Raw genomic sequence first — 13,153 nt, 5'->3', positions numbered from 1 at the left:
GGTTTTTTTTTTTTGTTTGTTTGTTCTACTTTCTTCCCTCTCCTCAGGTTTTGGGTTCTAGATACAAGGACATGAATTAAAAGGTCTCTTGGCAACTCCTCCACTGCTACAAACATTTGTTAATGGGCAAATGAAGTTTGCTTTCCTGGGACACGTAGGGCTCCAAGAACTGAAAGCCCCTCTGAGCTGGTACCAGCAAACTTGTTCAGCTTACATCTACAGCTGTTCACACAGAATTGACAACCATTCATTGCCAGAGGAAAAAAAAAAAAGCCAGCAGCACCAAATAATTTGCTTACCATTAGTTACAGTAGGTGTATTTATTATATCAGAGCTTTAACATTTATCAGAATACTGGGTCGGAGAGAAAGGAAAGGGAGAATAACTTAAAAGCAGTGTTGGTGGAAACTTACATTTAGAAAAATTAACCATGGGCAGAGAAGCAGCTTCCAGAAATACAAGTGTAGCATCTAAGTAATCTACAGGGCGTGGTGAATCCCGGTATAGCCACGAAAGCTCTCAGTGTTGTGGAACAGTCCTTCAAAGCGAACGCCATGAAAAAAAGTCAGCAATGCTTTTGCATCTATTTCCCTTTTCTTCAGAAATGGTCTTACTATGAACTCCCAGATGCTGCAAAGGTCAAGGACTATTCTTCCTATAAAACAACAGATTTACAGGCACACATCATTCCAGAATTCAATTTTGCACAGATTACTTGTTGTCAAAGCATATGCCAAAAATCTCAAAGTTTAAATCATTACAGATAAAGGAAAGGCAAGCTTCTTTCCCCATTGCTTCTTGCTATTAAATACAACGATCCAGACACTGATTCAAGAAGTTCCCAACACGCTGGTCATTAGCACGTGTGTTGCGGAAGGATTCCCCAAACACTTGTCAGGTTTATTATCCCCTCTCTAGTCATGTGCAACTCAATAAGGAAAATCTAAATCAACATAAAAATTCATCTTAGTATCCAAAAATGAAACTTCCATTGGTAAGCTAGTAGTGCTAAATAAGATGATAGTTACTATATTCTTTGCGCCCAATTCCCATACTACGCTAGTGGTCACAGTCTGAAAAACTTTAGCTGACCATAATCAAAAGAAAAATAGGAATATACATAAAACCAGCTGTCTTAGACAGCATTTTTATTAAAAATGGATACACAGAGACATAGCAGCATTTACAATAAAGAGTTTTTTTTTTTTTTTTTTTAAAAAAGGCATCAGGTTGTAAGCCAACCATTTGAAAAAGAGGCTTTGAAATGTAGCCTTGCACAGCACGTTTTGCCCAGTTGTCAACAGGGGACAGTATAACTGCTGATTATTCAGAAGCCAAACAGGCACAGTAAATAACCTAAACTTTAAGCCTTTTTTTCTGAACAGTTGGTCACATCAAGCATCACCCTCCGTAGCAGCATTTGGAGCACTCTTCGGTGTTCTTTTAAGTGGCTGGCGTACTCGATCCATTTCTATAAAATATTTTAACGTTCAATAAAAATATTTCAAATAGAAAAAAAATCTTCTGTCATGAAAAAGATAAAGGTTTCCTTTTCAAATTCCATAAAAGCTTATGAATTTCACTGGCAGCATTTCCATAATGGAGCAGGAGTTAGAACCAGCAGAACAGGCACTTCAGCAAAATCATCTGTAAACAGTTAGTCCAGTCATATCGGCTTCAGTCCAGCGGGCTGCTTCTTACTGCTTTGTGGTGGCGTGAGGACACCAGTGGGGAAAGGTGAAGTCCTATTTTGCTCAGCCAATATGGCCTGTTTTGCTTGAGCTTTGTCCTGAAGGCACGGGAAAAGAGGGGAAAAAATGAAAATCTTCACTTTGGTGTATTCACTCAACAGATCAATAACGTAATCCAGGGTTTTAGAACTTAATACTCATTTCCTGATTGCTAATCTATCATATGTATGCAGTACACAATAGCCAGTGAATATAATAATAAACTCAAAGGAATCAGTATAAACTTTTGGAATCTGACTGTCAGCATTATGGTATCTTCAAGATCGAAAATTTAGAAGCTACTAAGAGATTTAACTTCTACTATAACTATTTAACCTAAAAATTAAGAATAATGAAGAAACCCGATAGTTTGGGTTAAGTACAAATTGATGGACAATTTTGATCCTCTGCAAGTTTCTCATGCTAAAAACTACTGTTGCTCAATTTCTTGTCAGCCACCACTGTCACACAGCAGCCCCACAAGACCACTCTCAAGTGATTAGTCTATTTTCTTTTTCCATCACATGTGGTTATGTTATCCACATTTCCTATAGACAAAGGCCTAATACACAATATTTTAAGTATCTGAAAGGGTAGAAATATGCTTCCCACTTCTAATTATTTGTCCTTTGACATGACATGCTGAAATCATGACCACATTTTTATACTAACCGCTGGACAAGTCAGGTCTTTTCCCTGCTAATTTTGCTACCAGCATACAATCTTAGGCCTTTCACAATCAGCACACGCTCAGCCTCAATCTGACGATGCTTCACTTGAATTTATGTGCTAACCAAAGAAGAAACAATGCTTAAGAGACTTTAGGCAGTTTTTGTCTTCAATATGCACATACATACCAGCAAATCCAAGCTGTTTATGTGCGTCTGTATATTGTGCAAGTCTTCAGGAGCTATACCTCTAAAGTGTTTGAGTTTGGAGCTTCCTACTTCCCTTATAGCCATAGCAAATGGAACCATCCATTTGACACATTCCTCTATCTCACACCATTTATAACCTAGAAGACAAGACATAGGCTTATCTGCCTGACTTAAGATGTCATGTTTGTAAATACATTAAGCAATCCATAAATACCACTTCCACATACCTGAAACTTTCTGCATCAACTCAGATGAGGAGAAGTGGTACAAAGCAGAAGCTGCAAGTACACCGTACGTATATTCCAAGCAGCCAATATCCAGCACACAGAGATCCAAGAGCTACAAGATGACAGATGTTTAATACGTCGATTGCAAAACAACATTTTTTTTTTTCAAATGAAATAGTATTTGAAGGATGGAATCAGCCTTACCTCTGCTATTTGTACAAATATTTGTTGTGGATATTGTGGCAATAATACCTCGTAAAGCTCATTTAAATAGGCAACTTGCATGTAAATGTTTAGCCATGATACAACTGTCAGTGGATTTAAGTTCCAATTAAGAGCCTGAAAGAGTAGACACACGCAGCACTTGAGTATTAATAAAGAGTTCTTAACTGAGACCATGCAGCTTTATTTACTCTAGAAAGGAAGCTGGGCAAGGCATTTTTGGAACATGCAAATCAATTCTTTCCCATACCTCCTCCTACTGATAGGGGGAAACAATTCATTTTGTTAAATACTTGCATACTGATTGATGCTTTAAATCACCTATTACCTAGAGGACACAGTTTTCTAATTAGAAATGGTGTCTCTTACCAGCACATAAGATTAACTGAGGCTCTTGCTTTTAGTCTGATTATGCTATACCTTAAAAAAAAAAAAAAAGGAACAAATTCCACTTTGAAATATTACCTTCATAATGATCAATTCCATACTGAGGATTTCATCTTCTGTACAAGCTCCATCTGTAACATAGGCAAACTGGTGCAACTTTGGTGGATAGATTTCCTGAGATAGAAAAATCAAGTATTTAATTTGGCAAATAGGTTGTAACTAATCCTTCCATATATTAAGAAACAGAACAACCCAGTGCCACCCCAGCATTTCAAAATAGAGAGGAGGGGGGAAAAAAGGAAAAGAATCATCCTCCCCATCCTAACTCGTTGTGTTCTCCTCTGTGTTTATAGACATAGATTTCTTTTTCAGCCTTTCTGCTGATAGCCTTCACCTTTAACTTCTGATCGACCAGTACAACGTGTACTGATTGACTACAACATCACTGAGGTGCATATAGCCCACCATAAATGGCATCAAGATTATTTCAATGCAGCCTAAGGCAAACTTCTTTTACCTCCTGTATTCAAGTATAGCTCTAATGGTCATAGAAGTTTGTACACCTACCATGGTGTACAGCCTTATAAGAACTGTTAGAGTAATGACCTCATGTCTTGTAAGTAGCAAACAAACACTAATTAACCATAGATATTCCAGTGGACATTCAGAAGGCAGTAGCAGTATCAACAAACTCCTCATCCTTACTAGACTTCTCACATTAAGGCTACAGCTGACAAGCTGAGATATACTGCTGATCCAAGGTTAACTTCAAAAGATACTCAGTGGATTGGAAACAGATTGCAGAGAGCTCCTCAAACACCACCATCAGAACTGAGCTGCTTTTCAACATGAGGAGACAGCCTGGCCTAACTGCTCAACACGTGTAAGCTTCACCTTAAACAGAGCTCTCTAATGAAGCCCAATGATTAAGCAGCTGTTTTAGTTTCAGCTGGGACAGAATTATTTTCTTCATAGTGTCTTGTACAATGCTATGTTTTGGTTCTAGGAGAAAAACAGTGTTGATAACACACCAATGTGGATAGTTGCTGCTGAGCAGTGTTGTATAGAGCCAAGGCCATTCTCAGCGAAGGGCCCAAGGAGCTGGGAAGGAACACAATTAGGATCGCTGACTTAAATTGGCCATAGGGATATTCTGCACCATATGATACCATGTGGAAGGAGTTTTGAAGGGGTGGAAGTTTATCTCACTCTCTTCCGCAGCTTGGGGACTAGCTGGAATTGGTTGGGGGGCAATGAGCAATTGCTAGTGCATCACTTGTTTTATACACACACACACACACACAACTATTATCCTTTTTCATTTCTCTATCTTAGTAAATAGTTGTTATCTCAACCCACAAGTTCTACATTTTTTCCCCTGATTCTCTCCCCCATTCCACTGGGAAAGGGGGCACTGAGCGAATGACTGTGGTGCTGAGCCACCTGCTGGGTTAAACTACAGCAGCAGCACAATAATTTGTGCTTAAAAAGAAATCAAACATCAATATGCCCCTTAAAAGAGGAACAGTGAGAAGTTTAAAAGCCCTATTTTAATAGCTCAATTTATGCCAGGAAATAAGAAGGGCTTAAATTGTATTATCCAGCAGGTACTCCACCAACGGTAGAATTGCAACAAGTGGTCTCTGCGTAGAGCAGCCAGCCAAAAACTCATTTAGCAACAACAATTAAGAACATTTTGAATTATTCTAACACTGAAGAGACTCTTCTTTTAAAATAGAGATGTTGTGATGTTAGCTAGCCCTATTTTAGCCAATTTTAAAATATAGGAAGGATTTTGAAAACAAAAATTATTCTTGTCTCCCGCTGAAATCATTGTAATAAGCTCCATAAAAGCTTGCCAAAATGCATTTAGTGTACAGTAAGTGCGCTGTTTGTCCAATCACATTTTTATGTTTAGATAAAAGATAGAGATATTTACCTCAAGCTTTGCTGCTATGAATAAAGAAGAGATCCCAATAAGTTGCAATAGTGTTTTTACAACATTCTGTTGTGTTGCCATAAACCTATCAAAAAAATCTTGTGCTAAATAAAAAGTTTCTCTATGAAGCTTGTAGACTTCACAAACCTGGAGAGACAGAGATACAAACATCAAGAATTAGAGAGCATTAGAGAGTCAAGAACAGATGCTACAGATACATTAAAGTAAACGTAAAACCTAGACATACAACTTCATATTTGATTTCTGCTTCACTGATACCAAAACCCAACATGTTAACCAAGAGCAGGAGCTAAGCTGTTTCCTTTGACTCACAGGATGACTGCCGCAACAGTAAATTCCCTCTCAAAAAAAAAACCAACCTGAGTGCCCTTTTATGAGATGGGAGCACATGCTCTAACAGTGTTAGAACATCAGTTCCTTATATTCACAAACATGTATCATCTCAGCACCTCAGAAGAGAAAATTCTCACGACTACTTTAGAATCAAGAACAGAGATGATATCAAGTCATGCAAACAGCGAAAATACTCTCATAAAGACAGCAGAGTTGCTATACATTCTACAAGCCAGTAACAGAGAAGAATGTTCCAGGGTGAACTTGCAGCAGCCTACCAGTACCCAGGAAAGATGGAGAGGGACTTTTTGTCAGGGAATGTAGTGATAGGACAAGGGGTAATTAATGGCTTTAAATTAAAAGAGCATAGATTTAGATTAGACGTTAGGAAGAAATTCTTTACACAGAGGGTGGTGAGGCACTGGAACCAGCAAAGTAGTTGATGCCCCATCCTTGGGAGTGCTCAGTGCCAGGTTGGCTGGGGCCTTGGACAACCTGGTCTAGCAGAAGGTGCCCCTACTCATGGCAAGGAGTTGAAACTAGACGATCTTTATGGTCCCTTCCAACCTGACCCATTCTATCATTCTACGTTGTGAGATTAATCTAGTCTCTAAGACACCACACATTCCTCCTTACAGTAACTTGCATAATCATTTGTGCAGATTTAATCTGTTGTGTGACCTTAAGCTTACCTTGCGGAGCTTTAGGGACAAACTGTTTATTATACTCTCTATTCATTTAAATTAATATCTGAATATATTGTCAGTTCATGCACCATCAACTGAATACATTGAGCGTATATTTGATTATATATATATTTTTTTAATTTGGTACCACTCATTGAAAAACTTAATAAGAAGACAAGTACCTAGTGCTAAATGGATTATGAAACATCATGAAAGGTACTCATGACAGTTACTAGCATGCTTTAACAAAAAGCACATTTCAAGTAGTCACAGGCCCAGAAGAGCTTACCTCCATTAGCCAGTCTAGAAGGATTGTTCGCATTTTGGGTTGCAGGAGAGGGTGCCTTTGCATATATAGTTTATCCCTCACGTATGTCTCCTCTTTGTTTATCATGTTTTTCCATACATCATCTCTGTTTGCCCAGCTAGGACAGATGAACATGTTTAGTCTCAAATTGTAAGACAAAAGGAAGGTAGACAAGCAGTAGCAAAACAGTATTCTTACCCCAGAATTGGTAGTGGTGAAGATCTAGTTGGAGCAACATTCAGATGTATGAAGTGGGAGTAATCAACACCAACTGGATCATCATCTTTATCTGGAGTAGGAATCAGCATATGGGGATCTTTGTTAATGTTATTCCAGGACAGCTATAAAATGAAAGAGAAGATTTTACGCTATGGCTTTAAAAGTAATAATTTTAGCTGTAAATAGTAACACACTTGAAATAAACCATGTGATTACCTCTTTAAACTGTACAGAACCACAGTGGCTGAAAAGAATCTGTGGAGATTATCTGGCCCAATGCTTCTGCAGAAGCAGGGCCACCTACAGCAGGTTGCCCAGGACCACATCCAGACAGTTTTGAGCATCTCCAAGAAGATTCCTCATTCTCTCTGCACAATGTGTTCCAGTGCTCTGGTCACCCACACAGTAGAAGTTTTCTGATCCCCAGAAGGAACCTCCTGCATTTCATTTTGTGCCCATTATCTCTAGTTTTGCCAATGGGCACCACTGAAAAGAGCTCCATCTTCTTGCACCCTCTCTTCAGGTATTTATATACACTAATGGGATCCTCTTGAGCCTGCTCTTCTCCAGGCCATCCTCACAGGAGAGATGCTCCAATCCCTTCATCATCTCAGGGTCTTTCACTGGGCTCTCATCAGTAACTCATTTCCCCAGAAAATACTATTTATTTTATTTCACTGTAGAAAACAAAGTCAGCCCCACATCATCGTATCTAACCAAGTTAAAATTCAGCATTTCCGCCTAAGAGCAATTCAGCCATCTTGCTGCAGATTGATCTGTTCTGCAGCTCTGAAGGGACATAAATCCTTAACAAGATTCATAATACGCTTCAAGGAATAACAATTATTAAAAAAAAAAGACAGAAGAGTCATTAGGTGTTACTAAGTAAAATGCTCTATATGAAAAGTTTGCCTCTGGCAAAGAAGCTTCCACACCTGATTTTTGCCCTGTCAGTGCTACAAGTGACATCACTTTCCAGCAAAATGGCTACCGCTGAGCTCCAGCTTCAGAAACAGAAACCACTGATTTCAGAAATGAAAGTCAGAGTTCTCTTGCAGCTATGACATCGTATTACTGTCAGATAGAGAGGTAGTTTCACCTCTCAGAGTTCTACACGCAAATCTAGCATAGCTGCTTATGTACCCATGCCATGATTTAATTTGGGTGGAGTGGAAAGGGAAAAAAGAATAGCATCTGTATTATAAAATCGACAGATTTGTTATCAAATGAAAGTTTGATCGTCACATTAGCATTGCTTTAAGTTAATTTTTGTCCTCCCTCAAAGCTAGACTGTAGTCACACTTTGTCCTCCCACCTGCATGGCAAGTCCAGCTGCCAACAGCATTAGGAGAAGTACTGCCTTATCAGTTAATCAGCAAACCAACAGAAAAGCTGTGCATTAGATCTATTTAAAGGTGCCTACTACACCAACAGTAGCTAAAAGAAAAGCCAAAGTAGATACCACACAGCAATTGATTTAAGAGAGATTTCATCACTCCCCATCTTCTATAAGGAAACAAATCAAGATTCAAGACCTTCTTAGATGTCTTAAGAAGTGAAAACAAAGCTACTAGATAACAGTTCACCAAGAAGACTGGGGTAGAATGCAAGCAACAGTCAAGCATATAACTCAGCTAGAGATAAGAATGGAAGTGAATATGCAGGGCCCTCAAAAGCAAGAAGGGAGACAGAAGTCTGAATTAGACTGAGTGAAGGAACACCAAAGTTTTTACGTGCATTTTGGTTGAGCAAATGAGCGTATTAGGCTCTTGTTCCTTTAAAGCAGATTTAGCAAGATACTCAGCTGAAACCAAGAAGCAGTATCAAGAAACAGTAGAACATCACACTGCAACTGTAAGGAAATAAAAGGACTGCTAAACTGCTACTGAAAGTGAAACAGTTTAAGGTGGGGGGGTGTGAGGCAATCAGGAAGAGCTTCCTTTGTGCAAGCCCTAAAGCACATAACTGGGAACTAGGTACAGGTAGGACATGAGAACGCTCATTAGAAGAAAAACCTGGAAGGGCAGAACGCAGCAGACCTTGCATCAGAACAATCAACCACACATACAGCTGCTACAAAGAAAACCCTGGAGTTCAGAGATAATGAGATAATGTACAGTTTTTAACTCAAACATTCTCATACCTCATGTTTCTGCAGCATGAGGTCAGTCACTAATGTATCAAGCGCTCATTGAAATGGATCTTTTGAACACCTTCCAGGCATATAGGCCAGCCACCAAATGGAGCAGGTAGTGGCCATTCGGGTCACTGTGGCAGTCAGAGCCTTCAAGAAAGCAGCCACACAAGGTCCTGAGACACCTATGCCCCTCAGAGCCACCAGAGAAGTTTCTAGGGGCAAAAGGTGCCAATAGGAAGGTTGAAGATGACAGTAACCCAGAAATGCACTAAAAACAGCATTGTCACTGGGTTCTCAGCATGGGAACCAAAGTCACAGAAGCAGGAGAGGGAAAGATCAGGTCGTCTCACCTCAAAAAGTAGCATTTCTGAGCAGACAGACTTCAACTATTAGACTGCAGCCTTACTGTGCCCACCAGAAAGCATTAAGACCTACAATTCAAGCCAGTTTTCACTCACAGAAAGCATTTGAGGTTGAAGTATAGGGCTTTTCCATTAGAAAGAGATTCCAGAATTATCAAATGAAGAGAAGAAAGAAGAGTGACATTCAGTTGTTCCAGTTCTTTCTGAACAGCGTAGGAGCTTCTGGTACTTTTAATTTTCTAAAGAGGCTGAATATTGCCCTGCCCTATATTAGGGCCAAGTCAGGCTCTCAGCTTGGATGTAGTTAATATTGTTCACTTCTTGTTCAAATACATGAGGTTTTTGTTGTAGTTACTGTTGCATTTTTGTTTCGTTTCTTTAATTTTACCTTTCAGAAATAACCTAGGCTGGTTAAAGAATCTCTTGAGAGGACATTTTCAGACTGTTAGATAGAACACTTTGACAACAGTAAGACTAGATCCTGGGAAAATGGCTAGGGAGAAACTGATCAAAACTGATTATTGAAAGCTTGCTCTGTCTCCTTTCTATCTGGAAACATTAGCTAGCCCCATCCCAAGATTTTTTTAACCACATCCATTTTCTGTTCTCCACTCTAGATTCAGGAGAATATGCACTTTCTATCATAATTGCATGGATTACTCTAATCAAGTTAAATGAACTTTGTTTTATGCAGAGCCTTGGAAGTGTATCGGTCCATAGAAAGCAGCCAGAATTAATATGAGAATTGCTTGCAGAATTACAGCAGTGCCAGTTCTCCAAAATCAAACACAGAATTGATGCAACATTCTGCTGTCACAAACCTCATGATATAGCCACCCTTCCATCACATAAAGGGTAACGGCATTCTAATTAAGAACTCGGGCCTTATGTTCAACAGAAGCAAACTAATGAATTGACTCTGAAGATGCCATAAAGTGGGATGTGACTACGATATTTTGCCTCATGTATAACCTAGTGTCAGTAAACAATTTATTTAATGTAGAAGTCACATGGTATAGGCTGCAGCGGATTTATAGCTGCTTGCATTTTAGAATTGTTGTGCCTCAACAGAATAACTATCTCACTGGCTATCATACAAGCCTGCGATACTGCTGCTGGAACCATAAACATATTCTCATTAGTGGCCCATGGCAATTTATATCAGAGAATAGCTTGTGTCACACCATAGACTGAAGAGCTGCTGCTGTGCAGCCAAATGTTAGCTTTTTTAAACAGATCTGTAACAATCTGGCTACTTTGTCATAACAAAAAACCTTCTCTGTGTAGAGACTGATACACAGGTATCCATTTTTATCTACAGAATCAAAGGGCCAAATTCCCACCCGTATCCTAAAGATAACTTGGAAAATTCCTAAATAATATTTTGGATGCCTCCTGCCTGAATTATCTGAATTTTGATATCCCCATCGTTCCCAAAGTAGCATTTAATAGCAACTCCAAAAAAACCACCACAAATTTGGAAGTCTGCATCTACTTCCAAAGTTGAAGATCAGCGTGCGCAAATTATATTTCTAATTGCTTTCCACGGTCTTCTTGAAGGAAGACTTAATATTAAGTCTGCAAGAAGGGTTTTTTCAACAATACCTTATTATTGTGGAATAAACATTTAGGAGAAGCCCTGGCTCAGCTCTTACAGAATGTTTTGCTAAAGCAGGGAACTGTAGTGAAGGACAGGCAGCTCTTCCTTGTCAGAAGTGAGAAATTAGTTTAATATACTGCACAAAAGAAAGACAGAAGGGAAGGAGAGATCCCCTCATTAAATGCTCACCATTTGAGCCCTGCTTAATATGTTGACTGATAACTAGTATACGCAGTTGCAACAAGCAGAGGCCATTCCAAACAATGATGCCCATCTGTTATGGTAGCACTTTAGTCTTAGAACTTCCAGCTGCCACTTCTGGTTAGATGTGCCACATTATGCATAGCCTCGCGTACCAAATGAGTACAGTCTGTACTCCCCGATCATGACTTTTGCAGCTTAAGTATCACCCTGCATGTGCATTAACTGGCTGAAGTCCTAGTGACAGAGTGAGAGAGTATGTGCGTGCATGCACAGGAGAGAATCAAAAAGAGGACTAAACCTACTTCCGAAAGGCTAATTTTGCTCCTTTATTTAGAGCAAGCATCTCAATGCACACAAGCATCTTGCTTTCAATACCATATACCAACAAGGCATCCAGTATAAATACCAATAGTATGTCGAGTTTGAAGAACATAAAAACAGCACTAAGAAGTTCAGGGGATGCTACTGGAGTTCATTCCGACTTTGTAACTTGGATCATGCCAAGGGTCCTATTTGGAAACTGGCACTGGCCACTACTAACCCCCACTGAGCGGCCTGGTTTAAGTTCTATGGCCCACAGCGTAAGTGGCTTAAAAAAATCATCCCTTTCATCTGCAGAAGCATGAAGCCTACTTCACCACCACAGCAGTATCTAATAGGATAAACTTCAGCGTTCTGATCTGGAACTTCAGGTACTCCATCCACCTAATAAAAACACTTGCCAATGAGAATAGAGCTAACCGAAAGGAACGAGTGAGCCTTCCTCTCCCCCAGGTTATATGAAAGCGCAGACAGGGTTACAAAGAGATCCATCTCAAAACTTGGTTCTATTTGTGTGCCAAAGGGCCACATGCTTTGGCCTGCAGGATACAGCACCTAAAAGAACCACTGAACTCCTGTAAGACTCCAGGTACGTCAATTTGTAGAACTAAGTGTGTGTGAAGGCTTTTGTAGGTCGCACTCTGGCAGTCTCAGGACACTCAGGTACACTGAAGCATTCATGTAATGGTTTAGACCAACGTAGGCCTTGTCTCTTGCAAAGGCTCCGAAGCAGGCTGTGACACCGAGGTGCTTCGTGCTCTTCAACAGCCTGGGCTGATGGTCCCCTATGCCACTGCTACACAGCACGGAGTAGCTGCAGACCTGTGGCATTGTGTTTGGGCTACCAACGTCCTGCACCAATAGGTTATTAAGATGAAAGGAACGTGATCTAAGGCCACATTCGTTACCTGGTTTTCGTATTGCTTTTTTCTACTCATTTCAATTTTGGCAATTTCTTCATCGGGATCCTGTAGGAACTACAAAAAGAAACACAGCGATTTAGGAGCAGGGCCCGCGGGACAGGGCACCGCTCAGCCCCGCAGCGTGCTGAGGCCTGCCGCTCCCCGCGCCGTGACAGCCCCCCGCCCGCACCCCGCGCCACACACGGCCAGCCGCCCCCCAACAAAAGGCCGCGGGAGCAGCGCCGGGCCCGCACCGCCCGCCAGGCCGTGCCGCGCCGTGCCGCCTGCCGGGCCTGCACTCACCGTGGCCACATCGGCTTTCCTCTTGCGGGCCCGCACGGCGCCCTCGGAGCCCCCTTCCCCCCTGGCGGGAGCCTTCTCCTCCGCGCAGTCGCTGCCAAGAAACGAGAAGCGTGGGGACCGGCCCGCGGGGAGCGTCCCCCGGCCTCGCTAACGGAGAGCCGGCCTACCCGCGCGGCCGGCCGGACTCACCTCTCCCGCCGCATGCTGCCCGCTGCCGGCCCGCGGGCGGGACGGGGCCCCGCGGTGACGAGCGGAGCCGAGGGCCGCAGCCCCCACAAAGAGCCGCGAGGCGCGGAAAGGCCCCGCCGCCCCCCGGGACCGCTCGCTCTCCCACCCCGGAGCTCCCGGCCACGGCACGGGCGCTGCGCTCGGTGC

The 13,153-nt window shown here is 41.5% G+C and overlaps 1 protein-coding gene across 1 annotated transcript; it reads right to left on the bottom strand.

Annotated features, from left to right (window-relative positions):
* Positions 291 to 13,147, bottom strand: CCNE1 (cyclin E1). Its single transcript, XM_021408739.1, has 11 exons — positions 12,968 to 13,147; positions 12,779 to 12,869; positions 12,482 to 12,550; positions 6,929 to 7,071; positions 6,713 to 6,848; positions 5,384 to 5,530; positions 3,523 to 3,618; positions 3,040 to 3,174; positions 2,836 to 2,947; positions 2,588 to 2,745; positions 291 to 1,789 (listed from the first exon to the last, which is right to left on the bottom strand). Exons 1-11 carry the CDS (start codon positions 12,979 to 12,981, stop codon positions 1,667 to 1,669), a joined length of 1,224 nt encoding a protein of 407 aa, XP_021264414.1. The 5' UTR covers positions 12,982 to 13,147; the 3' UTR covers positions 291 to 1,666.

The sequence above is a fragment of the Numida meleagris genome, chromosome 10 (genome assembly GCF_002078875.1).
Source record: "Numida meleagris isolate 19003 breed g44 Domestic line chromosome 10, NumMel1.0, whole genome shotgun sequence".
NCBI lineage: Eukaryota > Metazoa > Chordata > Aves > Galliformes > Numididae > Numida > Numida meleagris.
Note: the sequence above shows the minus strand (reverse complement) of the source record. Positions and strands in the feature narration are given on the sequence as shown.